Here is a 24834-nt window from a genome sequence, read left to right on the forward strand (position 1 = left end):
ACCCAGTTTGGTGATTACTCATTCAACACATTTTTCTAAACATCCTTTTAATGTGCCAGGCACCGTAATGGTTGCTGAGTATGTAATGGTGAGCAAAACCACACATAGTCCTCCTTACCATTAGGGAGCTTCCAGACTAGTGGGGGAGACAAACATTAATCCAAAAATCACCCTTCAAAAAGTACAATGACAATTGTCATAAGGGGTATGTCATAAGGTGTCCTCTACATATATAATTGGCGGATTTGACTTAGTAAAGCCAGGAAGGCTTCCCTGAGGAAGTGACATGGCTGAGACTAGCAGTATAATTTGGAGTTAAAGCAGGCAAAGCGGGGAGAGAAGATGTTTTCAGGCAAGGGGAGCAGATGTTCAAAGCAGCATGAGAAGCACGCATGAGGGCTAAAGTGAAAATGTGTGAGCAGAGAAGTAGGAGATGAGACTGGCAAGGAAGCCGGAGACTAGCCCCACATGTAGGGACACCATTATTCCCCTTCACAGGTAAAAAAGCTGAGGCTCAGAGCTCTTGAGTAATTTGCTTATAGTCTCACAGTTAGCTGGTGGAGCCAGAAGACAACCTGTGGTAGGTAAAGATGTCCTTGTCCTAATCACTAGAACCTGTGCATGTGTTCGCTTACATGACAAAGGGGAATTAAGGTAGAATATGGAATTAAGGTTGCTAATAAACAGATCTTAAAATAGGGAGATTATTTTAGATTATCCAGGCAAGCCCAGTGTAATCTTAAGGAATCTTAAATATGGAAGAGGGAGGCAGAAGAAGAGGTTACAGTTGTGTGAGATGAGAGAATTTGACCTGCTGTTGTAGGCTTTGAAGATGGAGGAAGAGGGCTGAGAGTCAAGGCATGCGGGTGGTCCTAGAAGCTGGAAAGGGCAAGGAAACAGATTCTACCCCAGAGATCCTCCAGAAAGGATCACAACCCTGCTGACATCTTGATTTTAGCCCAGTGAGACCCATTTTGCACTTCTGAACTACAGAACTGTAAGATAATAAATTCGTGAGGCATCTAAACTTGGGATAATTTGTTACAGCAGCCAACAGAAAACTAACACACAAACTATTGTCCATTGACCCCAAAGTCCACGTTTCTACCCCTTGTAATACATGCCTTAACTGTTAGACGGGCTAAAGCAGGAACTATGAAGATTAAACTCTGATCTGTCATATCATTTTGAGTCTGAGGTTCTTCAAATATCATTTCTAAACCGTACAGCAAAGGGTATGTATAATTTTTACTTATGCTTCTAGTTTTCTGAATTTTGAAAGGATGTGGTTGTGGGCTTTGACATCAGAAGAGAAGCTCTGCAATGTTGACTGAATGTTGGTAGAGAGATAACATTGGAGGCAAGTTGCCTTTGAACAGCTCTCTGAAGATCAACTGCCTCTCCAACTCATTCCTTGTCGTGAAGCTGTTTCCTCTGGTTGTGCTGAGGGGTGATGCCTAAGGTGCATCACTTTTCAAGGACTGGATCATGAACAACTTTATCCTCCTGGAAGAACAACTCATCAAGAAATCCCAACAAAAGAGAAGAACTTCTCCTTCGAACTTTAAAGTTCGATTCTTTGTTTTAACCAAAACCAGCCTGGCATACTTTGAGGACCGTCATGGGGTATGTGAGCACTTTGTTTTGTCCTTTTTAAAACAGTATTTTATAGTTAGACTGGGCTGACTCATGAAGATATACAGAGAATAAAATAAGAACACAGAAAACACAGATGTACTTGTTATAACAACCTAAAAAGTACAGTAAGAGCAATTGGAAGAGAGCATGGAGAAAAGTCAAGAGATGGGTTAACTGTATTAGGTGATTTCAGTTCTAAAAACTGTAAAAGAGTAAGTTTATTATTCATTAGCTTATCTTTCCCCTGCAAGGTTAAGTTTGACTTTTAAATTATAATATTTTATGTGGCAAATGGAATGGTTAAGTGATGTGTCCCATGTCAACATTTTTATGGATTCAGTTTTAATTGTCTCAATGGTCATCACTCACCTGACATAGGGAACAATGGTCCTTGGGCATTTAATTGTCTAGAATTTGCAAAGCCCGGTGGTAAACCTCTTCATCCCTAGGAGAACTTCCCAGGAGACTATCACGCACAAAACGTTATGCAGTATAGAACAGTAGTTCTTATCTAGAAGATTACAGCTGCTTAGCTAAGTCAGTATTTATATATCTAAAGATAGTCTTATAGTCCATAACATCAATAATAATAAGTGCAACGTGAATAATCATAACAATGTAGTTTGGTACGAAAAGCACTGGAAGAGGGGTCAGGAGACCAAACTCCACTTCTCTCTAGGTGAGTTAGCCTGGGCAAATGTCTCTACCTTCTGCATCAGGTTCATTCTTTATAAAATGAAAGGACTGGAAATACCACCTACAACATTCCTTTCTTCTTTCCTTGTTTCTATGAAGTAGCACTTGTATAGCCCTTTTCAGCAATTTTTCGAAGTATGTTTGCCTCCTTACTATATCATTATATTATTTTTCCATCATCAAGGAGGCAGGGGAAATAACGTTGGTGCTTGATGGTCCCTTAGAGACAAAGGCGCTCTGATTCTTGGCTGGGGTCCGACTTCGTTGGTGTAGGCATGAGTTTGGGGTCTTTTGAGAGTGAGGCTTTGAAGTGTTCAATGAGATGGAGACTTGAAAGAGGCCAGGCCGGGTATGGAGTCTATGGATTTCTAGACTTCTAAGTTGCAGGTGAGATAACACTGCCTCTTTTTTAGAGGTGAAAAGACATGCTCATCTTAAGCAGATGCTTACTGATAATAATCAGCCAATCAATTGGGAATAATATGTAATTACTTATGCGCAAGGCCCCTGTGGTAGATATTTAATAAATATTTGTTGACTAACTTAATGGAGGGCCAATAGCCAAGTTTTCAACTTGGAGAATTCATCATTTAGAGTTGATTAATCACATGGTATCAGTCAATTTTTTTTCTGTTGTGAATGGGACATTAGAAGTTCTGGTTTCATATTCGACGAGTAGTCATTTATGTTTAAATATTTTTTTCAAAGCCCATTTTACAGTTTTCACTAATTTTCTTTCCTGACTCATCACTTGACATAGCATCATCCCATGTACGTAGTACTGATCATTTCTGAGTGTAACTGCTTGTTGTGAACTGTTTGGTTGTGAATTCTGTACAATATTATTTGCAGATAGACATACAACCAAATGGTCTTGATTCAGAATTTTGTTGGTTATAATCTGCATGTAGACAATGTTGCAAAATAACTCAGCTTCTTCATTCAAGTATTATGAAAATTCTAGGACAATTAATTCATTCTGGGGAGCCCTGAGCTATAGTTTCTAACATTTCCACGTGGGATACAGCAGATATATAACGCACAGACATCAAATTTCTTATTTTCTAATGTCTATGCTTTATATTCATAAATAACATTTTAAAAAGCATTTCTTTAAATATTACAGAAATTTATCAATTAGAAAAATTTCCAAGGTCACTGAGAAAGGCAAGATATGTCAGGTATTATTGTTTATGTTCTATGTACATTCCATTGCTTAGGGCCATCGATTTGCACACAAGAGTTCATTGTTCATTGCCCATAAATAAGAATAACACTTGTGGGAAGAAAGCTTTTTTAAATTTATTTTTAAATTAAAGCTTCAGTCTTGCCATCTGTAAAATGGGTGTGATAATAGTATTCACTTCATGGGAAAATGGTGAATACTTAGAGAGAATATATTTAGATTGACCTATTAGAAATTACCATTTGATAGACTAAAAAAAGATCAAATGTTGGCAATTTCATATACGTAGTTCAACTTAATATATAAAGCACTTAACATAAGTCCTGTCACCTATTAAGCACCTAGTAAAAATTAGCTATTATTTGTATCATCATTATATCTGTGAAGGAGCTGGCAGGGTGGCATAACATAATCATTTTCAAATGAAGGGAAACGTTCAAGGATTCTTCAAAGTGTGGCTAACATCAGGGTTCTGGATTCCCTCTATTCTGTGACTAAATATAACTGTGTGGGTAGAGACATACATGCATCATGAGATGCGTGATGTTGGGCCAACATTTCCCCTCTCAGGGTCTCAGCTTCTTTTTGTCTTTTCTCATTTGTAAAATTATGTTCATTGCAACTCTAAAATTCTGTGGATTTATGATATCATATAAAAATAATCCTTTACATATTCAGGAACAAATACTGTAGTTCTGCAAAATAAGTCTGCTTTTTTCTAATTTCAAATTTCCATGCCCATTGTCATTATAATTCATACTGACTGAGCCTTTTATTTTAACATGGATTTAGATCTGATGTCAGATGCCTGTTCAAAGTATTGAGATGTGCAAGTGTTTTCCTTGGGGCCGGGAAGCTGCTTTGTCATGCTGGAGCAGTGGGCCAGAGAGAAGCATGGAGCTGTCAGGTGGTGACTGGCCACCAGGCGTGATTTCAGACACTCCCTGTGCCTGCCAATTTCTCAGCAAAGTGATCCCTGTTGCCAGACATTCTTTAACAAAGGACAAGGAGAGATGAGGGCCCAGTGGTATGCTGGTAAATGTCTAACAATCATTGTAGTGGTAATGGCAGTAGAGAATATGGGAGAGCCTTTGTTTGTGGTGTTTGCCAATTTCTGTAGAGTAAATACTCCCATCATGACCAATGTCAAACTATCAATGTAAAGTCTACTGGCTCAAAGAACTCCTGAAAATGTAGCAATCAGCTCTTACGTGGGCCAACATAAGCACACCACTGGCAGGGGCAGGCTTAAATAAAAATAAACTCTGAAGAGGTAGTCACTTCCTGAACAACGTGCTTAGTTGTACAGGACTGAAATCAGATCCTTTTTAGGGGTAAAAGAGAGAAGTGGGGGGGCTGGGGCCTCAGGCACTTTGAGTAAGCATGAGATGGGAGGGGCAGCACAGCACAGAGGGGAGACAAGTGTCACAGAATGGTGAGGCCAGAATAGTCTGCTACAGCTGGATTCAAATGCTGCTTCTATCACTTTCTAGTTGTGGGATCTCAGGCAAGACATTTAACCTCTTTAAGCCTCTGTTTCCTATTTGTAAAGTAAGGACCCCAACACTACTCAATGCTGAGTATTTCATGAGAAAAGTATGCTATAAGCTTGGTACTAATAGGACCATCTTGATCTTCTGAAAGGCCCTAAGGAGAAATGGAAAGGTTTCCCTATTTTAATGACTCTTTGCACCTTAGGAAACAAGTTTTCCATGGTCACCATAGCATGGGAGCCATTACCACTTACACAGGACAGGAGAAACAGTCAAGATCACCATTCTAGTCATTTTCTGGATAGGGCCACCACTCCTCATGGACACTTCCCTTTAGCCAAAGTCTGATCTAGCAGCAGAAACATCTCTTATAATATGCATGCTTCCTAAATTAAAGATGGCAGGTGGGAAGAGGATCCCCTTTCCTTGTTTTTGGCAACATTATTGCATAGTGGTCAAAAACACAGCTTCTGGTGTCAACAGATTTGGGTCAAAGAGCAGCTCTACCACTTAAGAGCTGTGTGGCTTTGCAAAGGTTGCTGAAGGCTGTGTGACCCTCTATAAAGCTATTTACATGTTTTAAAATGATCAAACATTCCTTCTTTACTTTTTTTAATGAAATGAACGTCACCATTATTCTAATAATTATAGTAACTAATATTTACCGAGTACTTACTATGTGTCAGTCACTGTGCTAAATGAATTATTTCATCTAATCCTTACACCTACCCTGTAAGTTAGGAACTATCATTACCTCAATTGACAGAGCATGTAACTGAGGCAAAGAGAATTTAAATAACTCCCTTGTGTCTCCAGAGCCAACACAGCCTCCCTGTCAAACAGTTCTTATTACTATTAACTGTTGCTGCTCATAGGCAATTGGCGATTCCACTGGGTTATTACAAAGTACGTAATGCCTTCTGGCTCTAGAGCCCTCCATATAAAGGGCAGTCCTGAAAATCAGCAACCATGCCACATATGTCTTCTGCAATGAAATGTGTTATGAGTCCTATCATTTCCACATATACTCCAGGACAAATTTTTGTCTCCATTCACTTCTGGGAGCCTCCACCATGTGTCCAAATTTTGGCACTGAAAGTTCCTCTAGGATCTGTCCATTTCTCTCCATTTCCTAGAGTCACCTTCCTCGTGGAAGCTGCGAGCATCTCTCACCTGGGATTGCTACCACTTCGTAATGGTCTCCCTGCACCCACTCCGCCGCCCCCCCACCACTCCATTCCCCACACAGTAGCCAGTGTGAGCTTTTCACATGGTGACTGTGATCATGTCCTGATGACCCTCATCAGAAGCTGGCATGTCCCTTCAGTGGTTCTCCCTTTACCCTGAGAGTGGACGCCAAAATCTATCCCATGGTCTCCTCCATTTCAGTTCATGCTCCTTTTCCTCCCATCTCACTGAGCTCCAAACACATAAGATTTTCTTTAACTTTAAGACCCCCCCATTTTGAAGGTCACTTGCTTGGGGAAGACTTCCTTCGTTTCCCTAGCCTAGGTCATCTCCTCTTGTTACGCTCTGATACAGTGGCACATACGCTTCTTCAAAGTGCATGCCAAATTGTAATTACCTAGTTATAAATGTGATTATTGTACTGATGTCATTCCCCTCCATTAGACTGTAAGCTTTACAAGAGTTGGTGCCCAATTTGCTAAAGATGGCATCATCAGGGTCTACCACAGTGCCTGGTACATATTATTCACTCATTATTTGCGAAAGAAAGAAAAGAAGGGAAGGAGGAATGTGTAGATACAGTTGGAGAGGTTAGAGTTACACACAGGGACCCCTAACAGAACAAGGCTCAACACCAAAAGAGTTCAGAACAAAGCAAGTGATAAAGGACTTCAAACAGGAGATTCCTGGGTGCAGGAGTAAGTAATTAGGACTCCCTGGAGGCAGCAGATCATGGCTAGCCATGAGAATTCAGGAGGTTGGAGTCTTAAGATTTAGGTCAGAGACACACGTAGAAACCAGCAGGTAGACCAGTCCGTCCCCCCTCCCAACTCTTTTTAAAAGAACCAAGCAACTCTGTTCTCTTTTACCCTCCACCCTGTCTTACCCTTCCTTCCTTCCCTTTTACAGCTAAACCCTTGGTAGATAACATTCTCAGAGCTACCCGAGCATTTTTGCTTGAGACTTTCACCACTCGTGATCTCTCTCCACTTCATTCCTACGTGACTGAGTTGCCTTCCAGCTCAGCTCCCACTGACACTCAAGGCTTCCTACAATCTACTATCCATGCAACACCTAGAATAGACTTTTAAAATGAGAAATCAGATATTATGCCCTACTGTAAAGGCCTCCGTGACCGTTTAGAGTATTTAAATTAATCCTCAACTATGGCCTACAAGACCCTTCACCCATGGTCCCTACCTGCCTTTCAGATTCATTTATTCTGATCCCTTCATCCATCATATCTGACTTCTTTCTGAACCTTGAACACTCCAGGCCATGCCCCCCGCTAGGGCCTCTGTACAGGAGCAGGACTAGGGTGAGATACACTTAAGGGGCCGCTCACTTTTAGGTCCTGCAAGGGCAGGGTCTTTGCATCAGCTGTTCCCACTGTCTGCAACAACCCAGATTTTTGTAGGGTTGGTTCTTTATTGTTTCCCATCTCTTCAAGTATTTTCCCAGAATCCTGTTTCTTTTTCTTTTCTTTTAAAGTCCATAGACACTTCAGTAATCAATATCTGCACTTATTTATTGGGTTTATTGATGTGCTTCCCTGTTCATTTTCTGTCTTATGTCCACTGGAAGGTCACTTCCATGAGCGACTGACTGCCTCGCTCATCCCTGTAACCTCTAGTACGGTGCTGGGCACGTAGTAGGTGGTCAGTAAATATCCAGGGAATGAATGAAGGTCACATAACTCAAATTGAATTCAGAAGAGTATCTGGGAGCTAAAAATGTGGGCCTTGCCTAACCAGGCAAAGAAAAGTAAGAATCCAAAGCAAAGTACTTTACAGTTCAGGCCACTCAAAGCCAAGAATGTGCGGTTTTGATGTCTGCATTAATGGCATTTCTTTGTGAATTGATTTTTGCTCGTCTGATGCGATGTTGATGTTTTATGGAGGTAGCCATTGGATAGAGAATTCTTGTTTTAGAGGCAAATACTCCCAAGTTAAAATTAGATTCAATTCCTACTGCTCAGGGTCTAGTACATCCATTAATCAGTTTCTGCAGTAAAAATAGGCCACAGGGTAAGACCATAAATGTAAGGGCTTAGTTCCTGACTCAGTCTGGAAGAAAGGTTTCACTGGAAAGCACACGAGCTCAGTTTCTTAAACCATGAGGTTCATGTAATATATGATATCTTTATCTCAAACTCAGAAATGGACCCTATGGAAAACGAGTTTAAAGCTCTTCTCATATTTTCAAGGCCCAAATAGTAGTCCTCATCCCCCCATTTCCCTAACTAACTAGTAGTAAATTCTTCCACTCATCAATGAGTTTTTAGGCCTACAGAAGATAGTATATCTTCCAGGACCTAATTTTCATTGAGAGGTTCGTCTGGGTTTGCCTTCACAAGACCCAGGATCCTCACTTAAAGTTATGCAGAGGAGGGAATGGAAGGTCTGACATGGTTTCCTATACACAGAAAATCCAGTTCCTTGAAATTTAGTGAAAGTTGTCAGTATTTTAATGGAATAAGAACCTGATCCAAACTCTTATGTTGCCATATAATTCCCACTAACCTAGAGTTATTTATAAGTAGACTTCTCATTATATTTTCCCTTTTTTGATATTTAAAAGTCACAGAATTATACCTGCATATTATAAAAATTCAAATACAAGACTTTTCTCTCTAAAATGACATATATTTGTGCCAAAGTTTTATTACTATTATTATTATTAACCTAACACTGTATCAGGGAACTGTTTCTATTCTGATATACATAGATTTACTCATTTGTTCAGCAAAATTTCCTGAGCACCTACTATGTGCAGGGTGTTATGTTAGAGACTAGGAATACAGTGGTAAGTAATAGAGACAAGGTGTCTGACCTCATGCTTACACACTAGTGGGGGAAACAGACAACAAGCAAGTATATAAATATATAGAGCAGATACAGACTGCTGTAGGTTCTATGGAAAAACTAAGCAGTTGCTGGGGCTGAGTGGGAAGAGTGGTCAGAGAAGAAATTTCTATCCAGGGTAAAACTTGAAGGATGAGAAAGACAGTCAAGTTAAGAAATGGAGGGGAGCATTCCAGGCAAAAGGAACTGCCAATACGAAGCCTCAAGGTAGAAAAAGCCTTGACCTGTGTTAGGGACAGACAATTGAACACACAGAGTTCAAGAGCCCCTTTCTTATATCTTACAGCATCCCTCTTCCAGGGATACTTGGTCTAGACTCATCCCACTCCACGTTTTGGTGGAAAAGCACCTGGTGTACCAACACTGAGGACCTCAGACTCACACTGAGCTCGGGTGGCCTTTAACAGCAAAGGCTGAAAACAAGTTAGAATCCAGTTAAATCCACAATTAATCTCCAGAGACAGAGCAGCGGACCCTCACACCTCCATACTGTTAAAAAAATTAATGAAACAATTACACCCAATTGTTCTCCAAAACCCTTTTGTCTAAAAACATCAATTTACTGCCTCTGTGAGAATGATCTTTACTCTCATGCAGACATAAATTTCGTGTAGTTATAATCATAATGCATGACAATTTTATACTTTTCCATTTATTCTTTTTCCATTATTCTTTTGTAGATACATTTCCATTCATGGACTCCAAAGTAATCATTTTCTCACATATATGATTTTTTAAATAATCGAGTGGTTCATGTCAGAGATGTACTTATCTATTTTCTGTACTGAACACATCGACGAACTTATCTATCATCTATTGTTTGACATTCAGGTTGTTTTCAGGTGTAGTGAAAATGCTGAAAAGTAACAGTATACCTAATATAGAACTTTCTGCTTTTTAAAATCGGCTCTTTAGGATAGAGTTATGTGGAATAACTGTGTCACGGGATAGCATTTTCTGATCTCTACCGTTTGTTGCTACATAATCTTCCAAAGAGATTGAAGCAATGCATGGGGCCACCAATAGTTGCCAGAATCATTGGAGAAGATTATGTTTCTAAGAAGAAACTAATAAGAAAACACAAGAATGCTGTTGTGGTGGTGATCTTCAAATATCTAATACTATTTTGATAGGTTTTAAATGTTATAGTGAGAGAAAGGGCAAAAATATAATATTTTATACATGGGCAAGATAATTTGATTTAAAATCAGTCTTATGTATATGCAGATGAACCCACCCTGCATAGTAGGATTGAAGGGGTGCCAAAAAGGGGTGCCAGAAAGCCTCCTACCCTGCAAAATATTCGTCTCCCTAGATGATCACCTTAGGGGGTCTGAAATGTTCACGTGAATGAGCTCTTTGGGTTAGATCATCAAGCCTCTTTATCAAGAAGCAAATGAAATACAGAAAGGTATGACATAAGCCACTTTTAACTGCTCTGTAGAGGTTAGCTCTAACTTTAGACAGGGTCTCAGGGACTGAAAGTCTCAAGCAGACTGTAATTCTGTAATTCTAGAAAAGCGAGATAAGGTGAGAAAGCAACAGCACAGCAGCTTAACAGAATGGGGACCTGGTACTGATTAATCTGGGTGACCTTGGTCAAGTCCTTCTTCTATCTGGGATTTGGTTATCTTGTCCATACTATCAAGGGATTGGACTAGATCAAAGTTTTCCAACTTTTTAAAACCTGGAGCCCCCTTTTAGTATAAAATTACACATGTCATTCTCATTCCCATATGTGAAGCAGCAGAAGAAGTGTTCTAGTTGAAGAGAGAACAAGGAGGCTGCCCAGAACCCTACACTCTTGGCCTTACCCTTGGTCTGCAATAATCACCAAAGTGCTTCCAATTCTATGACCTCGGTCTCCCCAGGCTGTAAATTGAATAGTAGAAATGAAAAGGTAACAGCTAGTTTAGAAAGTCATTTCACCTTGAAGCCTCATCTCTAACATAAAAATTTAGATTGAATGATCTCTAAAGACCCCACCAGCTCAAAAGAAGTGGAAACTATGTGATTGTATCTCACTGCCAATGATATCAGGAATTCACAAATAGACATGGAGATTAGTTAAATATGGAAATCTTTCCAGGAAGTAATACAGCTAAGAGAAGGTTAATAACTGTATGGCTGATAAAAAAAACCACGTTATCAAAATCCACGCATGAACCCAAGAATGCACCCTAAAAAGAAGGCAGTCATTTCAAATGTAACCAATATAAAATTTAGAATAATATGAGCCAATACCTAATGAGTCCTTGCTGCGTTTCAGGGCACCAGATTAAGAGCTTTACATGTATCGGATCAAAAATATTCACAATAACCACATGCAGTAGGTCCTATTGTTGTCCCCATTGTATTGATGAGAAAAACAGAGGCTTGGAAAGGCTAAGTATCTTTTCTTAGGTCAGACGTCTGGGACAAATATTAAAGTTGGAATTAAGTGTTCTACAATGGATATTTTCAGATCTAGGCTTGTTTGGGTCTGAGAAGTCTTATAATAGAAGCCATGGTGACTGAGAAGGGAGAGTTGGGGCAAGGACTCATTGGTGAGTTTCCAACACTGTCTAATGAAGTCCTGAGTGGGGACCAGTAGGAATGCTCCTGTTAGCTCAGCAGGCCTACCTGAATGACAACACAACAACAGCATTAACAAGAGCAGCTTGCAACAATAACCACAAGGACAGGACTGAACACGTTCCTATGGATTTTTCTCATTTATCCTCACAATTCTTTGAAGAAGATAAAAGTCAAATTCTGTTTTACAGAGGAAGCAATCGAAACACAGGGAAGTTAAGCAATTTGCCCAAGGTCACAATAGCAGCTGTAAGTACAAAAGCAACAACTTACCTTAGGATTAGGGATTCCTTGTAATTTGATCCCACACTGCTTCCTAGCCTGTAAAGCAACCAACATAATCAACTTATCAGCTCTTCCAATGATTCTTTATGCATATATATATATAAATACAAATAAACTTTCTTCTTTCCCTCCTTTTTATACAATGGTAGCATATGCCACATACACTTCCTAACTTTTCTTTTGGTTGATTAGCAATACTTCTTGAAGGTCAATACATACTGATATGCGAGGGGCTTCTTTATTCTTTATTTTTGGGGGGGATGTTGCATAACGTGTTGTTGTATGGATAAAAAAACTATCTTGATGGACATTTAGTCTGTTTTCAATTTTCTTGTCACTACAAACAATGAGGAATGAATAACCTTATAGGTATCTCACTTTCTATATGTATGAATATGTCTTAACCAGGGGCAATATTGCCCACCATTGGCAATGTCTGGAAATTTTTGGTTGTCATAACTGGGGAAGGGGGTGCTATTGGCTTTGGTGGGTAGAGCCAGGATGTTAAGTATCCTACAATGCACAGGACAAACTCACAACAAAGAATTATTCAGCCCAAAATGTTAATAGTGCCAAGGCTGGGAAGCTGTGGTCTATAGAAAACATTTCTAGAAGTGGGATTGCTGTGTCAAAGGATATCTGCATCTGTTATTTTGCTGAACATGACCTAATTATTCTCCACGGAAGTTGTACCAATCAACATTCTCCAGGGCCACGTGTAAAATTCTTGTTTTCTCAAAACCTCACCAACAGTATTATCATATGTTTTGATCTTTGCAAGTCTGATAGACTTAAAAAAATGGTATATCAGTAAAATTTATTTACACGTCTATTTTATAGTCAGTGAGCATCTTTTCATATGTTTAAGAGCAGTTTAGATCCCTTTTGCCCATCTTTCTATAATGTTGTTAGTATCTATCTTAATAATTTGTAGGAGCTCTTTATCTATTAGCTAAAACCTTTGGGCAGGCTAGTTTTATCTTACCTCTACGTTGTCAAGAAATTGTTATCCACTTGCCAATCATTCTAGATGTCTTTTTCAAATCATTTCTATTAAGAATTTTGTCACGGAGTCCACAAATACTACTTTTTGCTGCACACTTGGTCCTACCTGCTGTTCCCTCAATCAACCAAGTAACAAATAATCAATTGAACATCATCTCTGTGCAAGGAGTTATTTCCTGAAATCTAATGAAGTTGTTATCCATTTATATACTTTGGCTACTGAATCACCAGTGCTCGAAAGGTAGATTCAAAAATACATTCTTTCAAACTCATTCGAAATCTAATATGCCCTATATTGGAAAGAAGGAGGGCTTTGAAAGAGCATTCAAAGACCAGAGATGCTGAGAGAGAAAATGTGCAGGACACCTTCAGGGTCTACTCTGTACCACTTAGTTCTTGCTCTTAATTTCCACATTAAGTCCTTTTCTCTCTACCCACTTTTGTAAGCAAATTTAAACGAACAATGCTTTTTTAAGGCTAAGATCACTAATATCATTGCTAAGAAGAATTAGGCTGGAATTATTCCTGAATTGTTGCTTCACCTCTAAGACAAATACACCACATAAAAGCACACAGAGCTGTTTATTAATCTATAAAGAAAATGACTAGCACTCAAGGAGAGCAGGAGAGGAAATGTCATGAACTTGAACCTCCATGGATACAGAAGAGCAGGCGGCAGGTGCTGCCTGGCTGCCACTGACTGCTAAAGGGGTCATGAGGTTATAAAAGCAAAGAGCTGCGTCATTTTGCACACCCAGCATTTGATGTGTACCACTTGGCCTTCTCCCATAGTCATCTGCCAAACCCGTATTACAGTGTGGTGTTTTTAAAATGGGTGACTGCTTTAAAATAGTATTTTTATTTTTCTGCTTAGTAAATTTACATGCTTACGGCAAAAACTTCAGATATTATAATAATATATAATTTACCTTGCAAAAGTCTTCCATAGTGTCATCCACAAGGGAGAACCAGTATAGCAGTGTTACTTCTTGTAGTATTTCTTTGATTATTGAACATATTAATATATATTTTATTATGTCTTTTCCCAAAAATGAGATGATGCTCCACCTATTGTTCTAAACCTACTTTTTTTTTTTTTTTTTTTTTTTTTTTTGCGGTAAGCGGGCCTCTCACTGTTGTGGCCTCTCCCACTGCGGAGCACAGGCTCCGGACACACAGGCTCAGCGGCCATGGCTCACGGGCCCAGCCGCTCCGCGGCATGTGGGATCCTCCCGAACTGGGGCACGAACCCGCGTCCCCCACATCCGCAGGCGGACTCTCAACCACTGCGCCACCCGGGAAGCCCTCTAAACCTACTTTTTACATTTTATATATATATATTTTTTTTCCCCTCCGTATAGACCAGCTTTACTCTTTGTTGATGGCTACAGAGTGGTCACAAGACAGATGAACCATAACTAATCTGACCGTTTGTCTATTGGTGGGTATTTAGGTTTCTCTAGACTTTTCAGTGCAATAAATAATGCCACAAGGATTTTCCTACTTCTTTATATTTTAAACAAATGTTTCCATAGGATAAATCCTATAAGGGAAATGTATTTATTTATTTTAGTTAACTGCTTCTAAGTACAATAAAAGAAATACACGTTCATGGTAAAATAGTGAAACAGTATAGAAGGATATGAGGTGAAAAGAAAGTCTCTCTACTTCCTACTCCCAAACCCCAGAACTACTCCCAGGGGTATCTGCTCTTAATAGCTTCTTGTGAGAAAACACATTCATAATTTTAATAGAGGATCCCAAATTGAGTCTGGAAACTGTATGAGAGTATAGTCCTGTTTCTTTTCTTTTCTTTCTTTCTTTCTTCTTGTTTTTTTTTGTTTGTTTGTTTGTTTTTGTGGGGAGGTGGGGAGAGGGTGAGTAAAATCCTTTTATTTTCAGGTAGTCAGGGTGCTACTACTAATGAGATGGTGGACTTTAAGGGAAGCTTGAGTGTTTTCCCCACAGCACAACCAGCCTCATCGTAAACCAAGGTGTGAAAAGCTGAGGTGAGGAAAGCCAGTTTACTCTGGTTCGGCCATGACGAAAAGGTCTTGTGGAAAGAAAAGGAGGCAGGTGTGGGATGGATCATAGTTTCCTGGCTTTAAGTCAGTCTAGGTGCCTCGAAACCTGCTACCTTAGCTCCAGATCTTCCCAGAACTTGAAAGTTTAGTGGGGGTAGGTCCAGGTGAACATGGACTGGGAGAGGGAAGAACCAGCAACAGCTAATTACAAATTACACTGGTGTTCTAGAAGACGCTGCTTTTTCCATTGAGATCACATCTTTATTAGGTACCAAGTAGCTCAGGTCATTATAACCCTGAGTTGCAGCTGTCAGCAGCATCCCTACTCCCCAAGAACTAAATGATTCAGAAGACCTAAGAGAACTAAGCCCAGAGAACTGAGACAACTTGCCCAATAATACTTGTTCTCATAGGGATTCCAACCATGACTTTTCCAAGTTCCGAATTTCTGCTTGTCTCCCCTTCAGCATGAGGGTTCCCTTTGCCATAAAAGACAGAAAGCTGCATTGGGAGACTGGGAGGGAACTCATGGGTTACCTCCAGCATGTTTTGCAGAGGGGATGGGACTAGAATCCAGGAAAGCTCCTAAAACCAGTCTTAGAACTGATAGTCGGAATTCTGGTAGGGGTGGGCGAAAGCAGCCCCCAAGTCAGTCACTGAAGTTTCACCTCACATGACATCAGTTTTCATTTCGATTTCATCATTCTGCCGTTTCAGATTGGTACAATGGCTGGCTGTACCACACGCCAGAAGAAGCAATGAACAAAATATTCAAAATGCCTGGTTAAAATCATCAAAAGTATTTCCTAATCTTAAAGAAACTGATAAAAGCAGCATATGGCTCCTTTTACAGTGTGATCCGAGAAAGCCTTTTTTTATTATTTTATTATTTTTGGCTGTGTTGGGTCTTTGTTGCTGTGCGCGGCTTTCTCTAGTTGCGGTGCGCGGGCTTCTCATTGCGGTGGCTTCACTTGCTGTGGAGCACGGGCTCTAGGCACGCGGGCTTCAGTAGTTGTGGCTCTCGGGCTCTAGAGTGCGGGCTCAGTAGTTGTGACGCACAGGCTTAGTTGCTCCGCAGCATGTGGGATCTTACCAGACCAGGGCTCGGACACGTGTTCCCTGCATTGGCAGGCGGATTCTTAACCACTGCGCCACTAGGGAAGTCCCCGAGAAAGTCTTAAATGCATCGCTCCCCTTTGAAAAATACTGCTTCCCTTTGAAAAACACTCTCCCAGTTGATGCTTGAAATTTGATTATCAAATCTCCCTCTAGGTTTAAGTCTCTAATACCTGTCCTAATCCAAACTCCTGTGAAACAAATCAAGCCTTAAGCTCTCAGGAAGTTAAATCTTAGGTGAATGACTATTTGGGCGAAGTTTTGACGGGCGAGGGGGAAGGGAAGCAGAGAGCTAAAGTCCCCACGTTTGCTAAAATGAGAGCAAATGTGACGCAGATGGGAAGACCAGGCAACAGGCCCCTTTCAAGGTTTTGCCCTGGTTTTACAAATAATTGGCAAAGTAAACAAATAACTCCGGAATGTCAAAATCACCAGGATCACCAGTTAAATATTAATGTTGTCCTCCCAAATGGTGGTTCTCAGTTACATATTTACCTGAAAGAAAACCCCAAAGAAAATGTGGACACATAAAGACAAGAGAGTGAGGTCTTGATCTTTGGGCAGCATTTGGAGAAGGAAAGGAAAGGAAGTAACACTTGGGTGGGTGGTTTAATCATTTGAATGATTTTCTTTTGCTAGTAGGTTTATGTAGATCTTTTAAATCCTCTAAGTTAACCCACTGATTCAGGGACAGTTATTATTTCCACTTAAAAAAAAAAAGCAAGGCAACAGAGAAGTTGAGACATTTGCCTGAGGTTGCACAGCTGGTCAGACAGACATGGGTTTGCCTGATATGAAAGTTCCATTTCTCTCTCACTCAGCCTCACTGGAGGAGAAGGCTGAAGTTCTACTGTTTTTCAGAAGGGTGGAGATGTCCTCTTTCATGGGTAACCGACACACAGCTTCTTACTGATGTATCTGCTGGACTAGCTGAGCAGCCAAGGCACCAATGTTATAGGAGCGAAGAGGGAGCTCTGGGCTACCACTTTGAAATCCAACATAAGCATTTCACAACCAAATGAGGCAGAAACAAATCTCCACTGGGTCACGGCTTACAGAAATTGGTCATGCAATTGATTATTCAGCGTTGGGTTTGGGGAATGAAAGCCTCCTACCTTAAGTCAGGGCAGGTGCAAAGCCATGAAGCAGTCATTAATCACTCAGGCTCTGGAGTCACAGAGTTGAGCTTGTATGCTCACTTATAAAGAGACTTGGTCCCTCTGAACCTCAATGTCCTCACAAAATGGGGGGAATAATACTCTGTAGGACTGTAATTAAATGAGATGGCCTGTTGAGTGCCTGAAGTATAGGAAATGCTCCCAAATGTTATGGTCTTTTTGTTTTTTCCTGCCTTCTTTAAAAGTCACAATCCAAAATTCTATTTCATAGGATACATTAACATAAAAAAAAAGGCGATATAAAAGCCACTTGCACAAGCTTTCCTTGTACAAATATGTGGGCATCAGCATCTTTTTAGATTGTGTTTGACATATATCAAATGTCCGGGGTGAAGCTTTGCCATATGAGGACAGCTTTGAATGTGGCCAAGAAAAGAGACAAGGCCAAGTGAAGTTCTGTGATCTTCACCTCAAGGGGTGCAGATGGAATAACGAGGAAGAATGAGGACCTGCTTTACTTGGTGTCTCTCTTTCTCTGGTGGCTTTCATGTGGCTTCCTTGGAAGGTTTTACGCTGGCATTTTTCAGAAATAGCGCAGTTGTTTGGGATGATTACAGGCAGTCACCATCTCCCAGAGACAAAGCTGTGTTTAGCTCACTGACCGACTGTCCCCCCCTGCCCAGCTCGGGGAAGGCACAGCTGACCCTGCAATTTACCACGTAGCAGGTCTTTGGAGATCTGAGGAGAACTGGCCTTAGGGTGTCAGAGAGACTGACCAAGCAGGACGCATTGTGAGGGAGGAACCTGATCACTCCTCTGGGGCTGAGAGTGAACTTTGATGATAGAATGTGAAATCCATTTCCACCGAAGGCTCACCTGACAGTCCCTTAAAATCCATGTTGGAACTCAATGAATATTAAGAAGTCAAAGAAGATCATCTGAGTTTAGAGAAATCTTCCCTGGAAATCTTGAAGCCACACTGCCTAATAAGGTAGCCACCAGTCATGTGTGGCTACTGATCACTTGCAGTGTGGAGAATCCAAATTGAGACATCTTGTAAAATACACAAAGTCTTAGTCCTTAAACATAATAGCTCTCAATTTTTTTATGTTGATAACATGTGGAAATGATAATATTTAGAAATACTGGGTTAAACAAAATACTGTGCTCTTAAAATTAATTGTACTTGTTTCTTTTTGCTATTTTTAGTGTGGCTACTAGAAATTTTTAAATTCCATATATGGCTCACATTATGTTTCTGTGGGTTAGCACTGCTTTAGAACTTCACATAGAATTTGTATCCCTAGTCACAACTCCAGTTACTGTTTATGTCCACCTGATGCCCTGATTATGATGATCCCAGGCTATTAACAACTGATACTTATCCAGAACCTTTCTACCCCAGGGCTTTTGCTCTTGCTGTTTACTCTACCTCAGGGCTCACTCTCCCAGGCCTTCTCTTATCTGGCTCCTTTATTGACTTTCTGATCTCTACTCAAATGCCCTGTCTCCAGTGAGGGCTGCCCTGACCACCAGTTGACCACATCAACCTGTCCTATTCTCCTTAGAGCACTTGTGTGTATTGTCTGCCTTCCCAGCTAGACTAGAGCTCCATGAGAAGGTCTACCATGTTCATCTCTCTATTTCCTGCACCCAGAACACCACCTGGCTCAGAGCTGGCCCTCAATAAATATTCCTGAATGGCTAAACGCATTAGCCTTAAGTCTGATTGAGACTATCTAAGCTGCCTTCCAACTCGGCACCCTTCGTTTATATCATCCTAACTGGGCACCCATGGTGGACCAGCCACCAGGCTTGGGGGATAGGGTAACAGATGTCCTGGTCTTTACCCTCAGGAATGCAGGAGTTCCAGTGACAAAAATGTTTGCAAACAGAGTGGTCCTGTTACTGCCATGAACCTTCTGTTGCATTTTACCATGTACGCTACTAAGGAAATAACCCAACAGAGGTTGAAAACCAAGATAACCTCAAAGCTCAGACTCCCTGTTTATCACCTGTAACTGCAGATGGTTTTTGAGAAGACAGCTCTCTTGTGCTCTTCTGCTTTTGAAAACAGATTACTATTACATAGAAAGACTATGATTATGGGCAGGATCAGGACACGTATTTCTAGCTATCAAAGACTCTAAATGAGAAGAGAGTTTGGGTCCAAAGGGCACATGTTTTCAGAGGTTTTTAAGGGAAGACTGACCTCTTAATACATCCTGAGATTACAAAAGCACACTGGAGACCACTATGTGGAAGAGATGCTCATTTTCGTATTATATATCCTATAAATATGTGTGGGAAAGATAAATACATTCCAAATGGTTAACCTTGGCTAGCTCAGAGTTGTGGAGAAGGATAGGATACTGAAATACTAGAAATATTTTCTCAACATACCTCCATATTGTTTTATTTGTTACAATGAACATGGATAGATTTTGTACTTTCAAAAATGAATAAATTTGTTTTCAGAAAGAAAATTTAAAAAAAGGAAATACCACAAAACTTCCCTGTATTCAATAAAGAGTACTTCTCACATCTTGAATTCTTTTCCTCTCAATTCTGTGCCTCATCTACTAAAGCAAATGCTAGCCATTAGGCTGAGTATCAAGAAGTGGTGAGTAAAGCCTGAGCTCATTTCTGGAGAATTTGATGATGTCATACTTCCCAAATACCCACCAAGTACCCTCATATATCACAACTCTCTTGCCATACTTAGGACTTCTTTAACCTCTTTCACTGGGAGGGTACCCTTTATTGAGGGCACATATCATAGGCCAGGTCATTTGTTTACATACTCCCATCTTATTCTGCAATCAACACTTAAAGGGTAGGCATTATTATCCTCACTTCTCAGACGTGGAAACTGAAGTGCAGGGAGGTAGATGAATGACCCAAGGTCACAGAGCTGGTTAGAAGCAGAGCCCAACTTTGTCCCTAGCCCTTTCCAACCTTGTGCCTGATTCACCACCATCTGTGCTACCTCTTTCTTAAGGATAAGCTAAGATGAATTGTTTTGCAACCGGTTCCATAACTGAATTAAACTCTATTCTCAATGGAAGCCTAATTCCAGGCACCTGTGAAAGGCTCCTGCTCTCCAAAAGCTTTTCCCTAACTAGCCTTCTATGGACCCTTATCATCTACCAACCTAACATGCCCTGGGATCCAAGGACGAGGACCCTTAGAAATGGGTAACATGTGACATGGTTATAAATCACAAAGACCATCATGTGAATTAGTTATCAAGGAATACATCTAGCAGCTTCCAAGGAAATGAGACACGGGGCCAGTAAAATTTAATGAGGGTGTGGAGAAGGGATAGTTACAGAGCAGAGTCAGGAATGTCCTACAGGGGTGCCATTGTGAGATCATGGGTAACTAAGGGACACAGAGGAGGCAGATATAGAAAAGAAAGGTGCCACTAAAGGTATTTGTCACCAACCAGGTCAGGCCTGAGCTCACTTACTATGCTAATAAGGCCATGAACAGGTACAAAGCAGAAAAAAACTGGCACATGTGTGGTTTCCCACAGATTGCGCTACCCATCCCAGCTGTAAGTTCTGCAAATGCTGCTGTTTGTCACAAGGTAACTGGGATATAAGGCACAGTGGCTCAATGAACAGAAGTCAGTCATTCCATCAAAAAGATGATTCAAATAACATGTTCTCCCAGAAGTCCGCTCAGAGTGTTCTTCTCAGGCACTGAGGGCTAAGAAGCTTCTGGATATTTGGAGGGTTGGTTTACAGTGGATCTTATCTAGTAATGTATTTCTAGAAGCAGCCTGGACAAAAATATTGTCTTCCTTCTTCCTTAAATGGAATGTGCTTTTTCTCCCCACAGAAAAAGCGCACTTTGAAGGGCTCCATTGAACTTTCCCGAATCAAATGTGTCGAGATTGTGAAAAGTGACATTATCATCCCATGCCACTATAAATATCCATTTCAGGTAAGTGCGTCAGGGACAATGGTTAAAATGCTCAGTCACTGTACAAGAAAGTGGGACAGAGATGACTCTGGTCAAGGGTTAGAACTTAGACCAAGCCCAGAAGAAATTGCTGTTTTCTTTCAACCGATGATGCATTCATTCATTCAACAAAGATTAACCACAAAATCTTGAAAAAGTTGTCATTCATTTCCCTTTCCCTCATGTCTTCCCCACCTCAAGGAAAGTCCTAAGTACTCTACTCCTGGGGGGAGGAAAAAAGCTATCAAGCGCCCCAAGCCTAATATTCCATAAGGGTGGTTTACTCATGACTTGGGACAACAGATTACAATACTTGGTTATAAATTGCTTGGAGGTCCTGGAGTAAAAAGACTCAGATTTTATAATCTGAGAACTATATGGAGTTGTGCTGTCCAATACAGTAGCCAGTAGCCACATGCAGATGTTTACATTTAAATGTAAATTAATTTAAAGTACACAATATTAATCAGCTCCTGAGTCACACTAAGCCACATTCAATGAATAAACTTTTCACACCTTCAATAGCCACACGTGGCTAGTGGCTAATTTATTGGACAGCAGAGATTTTAGAACATTTCCATCACTGCAGAAAGTTCTATTGGACAGAGCTGGTGGAGAGTATATTTAGTCTTTAGGTCATGACATCATCTAAATCTCGTTACCACTCTTGACGTTTATGGTTCTGAAAGAGTGGATATCTTCTTGCACATCCTAGGGTACTGTTCATGTTTACCAATCTGAGGAGTTAATATTCCACTTTTTAATGTGGCATAAAAAAGGACTTTTTTCCTACTAGAAATATGACCTCCACAAGTTGGAATTTTTAGTACCAAAAGTAAAAGGAATAACACATATTTTTCCCATCATTAAAATTCCAATTACAAATGAGTGCATGGAAAAAAAAAAAAAAGCCTGGTGAAATTCAAAGATGTGTAGTACATTAATAGTATTTGCTCAATGTCAATTTCCTGATTTTAAAAACATACTATGTTATGTAAGATGTTATCATTGGAGAAAAGTGGGTGAAAAGTATACAGGAACTCTGTACTATCTTTGGAAATTCTTGGTGTCTTATTTCAAATTAAGAAGTTTTAAAAATCTCGATTATATATTTATCATCTAATATCTTACTCTTTCATATGCCAGAATTTTTTTTAATCACTGAAAAATTAATATGAGAAGTAAACGTCCTGTCTAGGTAAGTGGAGAACTCTTTTCTCCAGCGATTTGAATTTAGTGATGGCATACTGGTGACATGTATTCGAAGATGAGCTGTGGAGTTTCACCCTGTATCTGCACAGCATCCAAACTCCTGGATAAAAAGGACACTAGTCCCTAAATTACCCAAATGTTTGCCTTTGATGACAACTTGAGACCCCACTCTTGGCCCAGTAAGCCAGGTGGGCCTGCTGCCAGTCATACATCTCTGGCTGCATTGTTCACCTTGAACTCTGTGTGTGTTTCCAGGTTGTGCATGACAACTACCTCCTGTATGTGTTTGCTCCAGATCGTGAGAGCCGGCAGCGCTGGGTGCTGGCCCTTAAAGAAGGTAATTAACCTCCTGTGCAATTGAATCCCTGAGATGCCTAGATCCTCTAGAAGGCTTGAGTTCCGTGATAGACTAAAGGGCGGCTGATGGTCAAACATTTCTCCCTTTTGGTGCTGGTGGAGGGTCCCACGTTTTCAACTTGGGTGACAACCAGTATAGTACAGGGTCAGGTAAATCCTCTCTGCCACCTGCTTTCGTAAAGGTCTGAGATAAGGATGTTTTTAAATTTTTTTTAATGGTTCTATTTAAAAGGGTTATACCTCCATAATATATCAATTGTGCCTGCTGGTGAGCAAAACCTAAAATATTTACTACCTAATCCTTTAAGAAAAAGTCTGCTGACCCCTCATATAGTATGAAGAATAAGAGCATGGGCCCTTGAGTTAGATGACCTGGGTTTGAATCCTGGCTCTGCCACTCACTAGCCACGTGTGCTTGGGCAACTTCCTCAACTGCTCTGTGCTTCAGTTTCTCCATCTGTTTTTAACAAGGGGAGGAGGAGGGAATAAAAATAATAGTACCTGCCTCCTGGTATTATGCTAAGTAGAATAAGTCAGACAGAGAAAGACAAATGCTGTATGTTTTCACTTATATGTGGAATCTAAAAAATAAAACAAATGAATATAACAAAACAGAAACAGACTCACATAAACGGAGAACAAACTAGCAGTCTCCAGAGCAGAGGGGGGTGGGAGGAGGGGCAAAAGAGAAGAAGGGGATTAAGAGGTACAAACTACCAGTCATAAAATAAATAAGTCACAGGAATGTAATGTACAGCACAGGGAATATAGTCACTATTTTATAATAACTTTGTATGGTATGTAATCTACAAAAACACTGAATCACTATGTTGTGCACCTGAAACTAATATCGTAAGTCAACTATACTTTTTTTTAATACATTTATTTATTTATTTATTTTTGGCTGCGTTGGGTCTTCGTTGCTACATGCAGGCTTTCTCTAGTTGCAGCGAGTGGGGGCTACTCTTTGTTGCTGTGCAAGGGCTTCTCATTGCAGTAGCTTCTCTTGTTGAGGAGCACGGGCTCTAGGTGCACAGGCTTCAGTAGCTGTGGCACACGGGCTTAGTTGCTCTGCCGCATGTGGGAGCTTCCCGGACCAGGGCTCGAACCCGTGTCCCACGCGTTGGCAGGAGGATTCTTAACCACTGCGCCACCTGGGAAGTCCCAACTATACTTTAATAAATAAATTTTTTCTAAAGCACCTGCCTCCAGAGCTGCTAAGAGTAAGACCCTTGGGACTATCCAGGCCCATAGTCAGAACCCAACAAATGTCAAGTAGCCTTAAAGGTTTTCAGATCATTGTAAGGGTACTTCTTAGGACTCGCCTTCCCGACAGCATAATCAGAACCAGCACAGCGTTTATGAACATGAGCTGTGGAGCCAGGCTGCTAAGGAGAAAATTCCAGCTCTGCCAACTATTAGTGTGTGACCTTGGGCAAATTCCTTGACTTTTCAGTGTCTCCACTTCCTCAGCTATAAATTCTGACTAGAAACAGGCAGTCATAGGGTTATTGTGAGAATTAAATGTGTTAGGACGTTGATTCACTTTGTTATAAAGCAGAAACGAACACACCATTGTAAAGCAATTATACTGCAATAGAGATGTTAAAAAAAAAGTGTTAGGACATGACTTGGAATCATACCCAAAGAAAGCACTCAATCCATCTTACTATTATTTAATATTATTTTATTGTCATTTAGCCTGAAGCCCTGGATTTGCAGGAGAACTGGGTTCAAATATTAATCTAAGTAGCTGTGGGGACTGAGGGTAGGCAAGCCATTTGAAATCTCGGGAGCCACAATGCCTCTATCTGAAAAATAGTCTCTATCTCTATCTGAGACTAAACATACAAGTCTTATCTTCTTTCAAGGTTGTTGTGAGTCCCAAACGGCACGTGCCAGATAAACTGGGAAGGGCTCTCAAGTTTAACAGTCAACGGGCAGAGAACAAACCCTAAAGTACGAAGTAACCAAAAGGGCCCCAACTATGTTCATTGGCTGCTCTACCTCGGTGGAGGGGTTTTACTCACAGGATGTTAAAGCTGAAAGAAGCATTAGAGATCATCTGTCTAGTCCTCTGTTTTTTTATACTTTTTTTTTTCCTTAGGA

General features: G+C 40.5%; 1 protein-coding gene across 3 annotated transcripts in view; it reads left to right on the forward strand.

Moving 5' to 3' along the window:
• Nucleotides 1–1488: 1488 nt before the first annotated feature.
• The window catches only part of ITK (IL2 inducible T cell kinase), a gene marked incomplete at both ends in the record, with an annotated part of 70210 nt that continues 46864 nt past the window's right edge, over nucleotides 1489–24834 (forward strand). For 2 of the 3 annotated variants that reach the window (XM_082651667.1, XM_082651668.1), the window contains 3 exons: nucleotides 1489–1626; nucleotides 21034–21138; nucleotides 22624–22705. In XM_082651667.1, the coding sequence (XP_082507793.1) occupies nucleotides 1489–1626; nucleotides 21034–21138; nucleotides 22624–22705 (325 nt within the window). The remainder of the gene's footprint in view (nucleotides 1627–21033; nucleotides 21139–22623; nucleotides 22706–24834) is intronic. The other variant, XM_082651669.1, reaches the window with a different exon arrangement.

The sequence above is a fragment of the Grampus griseus genome (assembly GCF_964374135.1).
Source record: "Grampus griseus genome assembly, chromosome: 3".
NCBI lineage: Eukaryota > Metazoa > Chordata > Mammalia > Artiodactyla > Delphinidae > Grampus > Grampus griseus.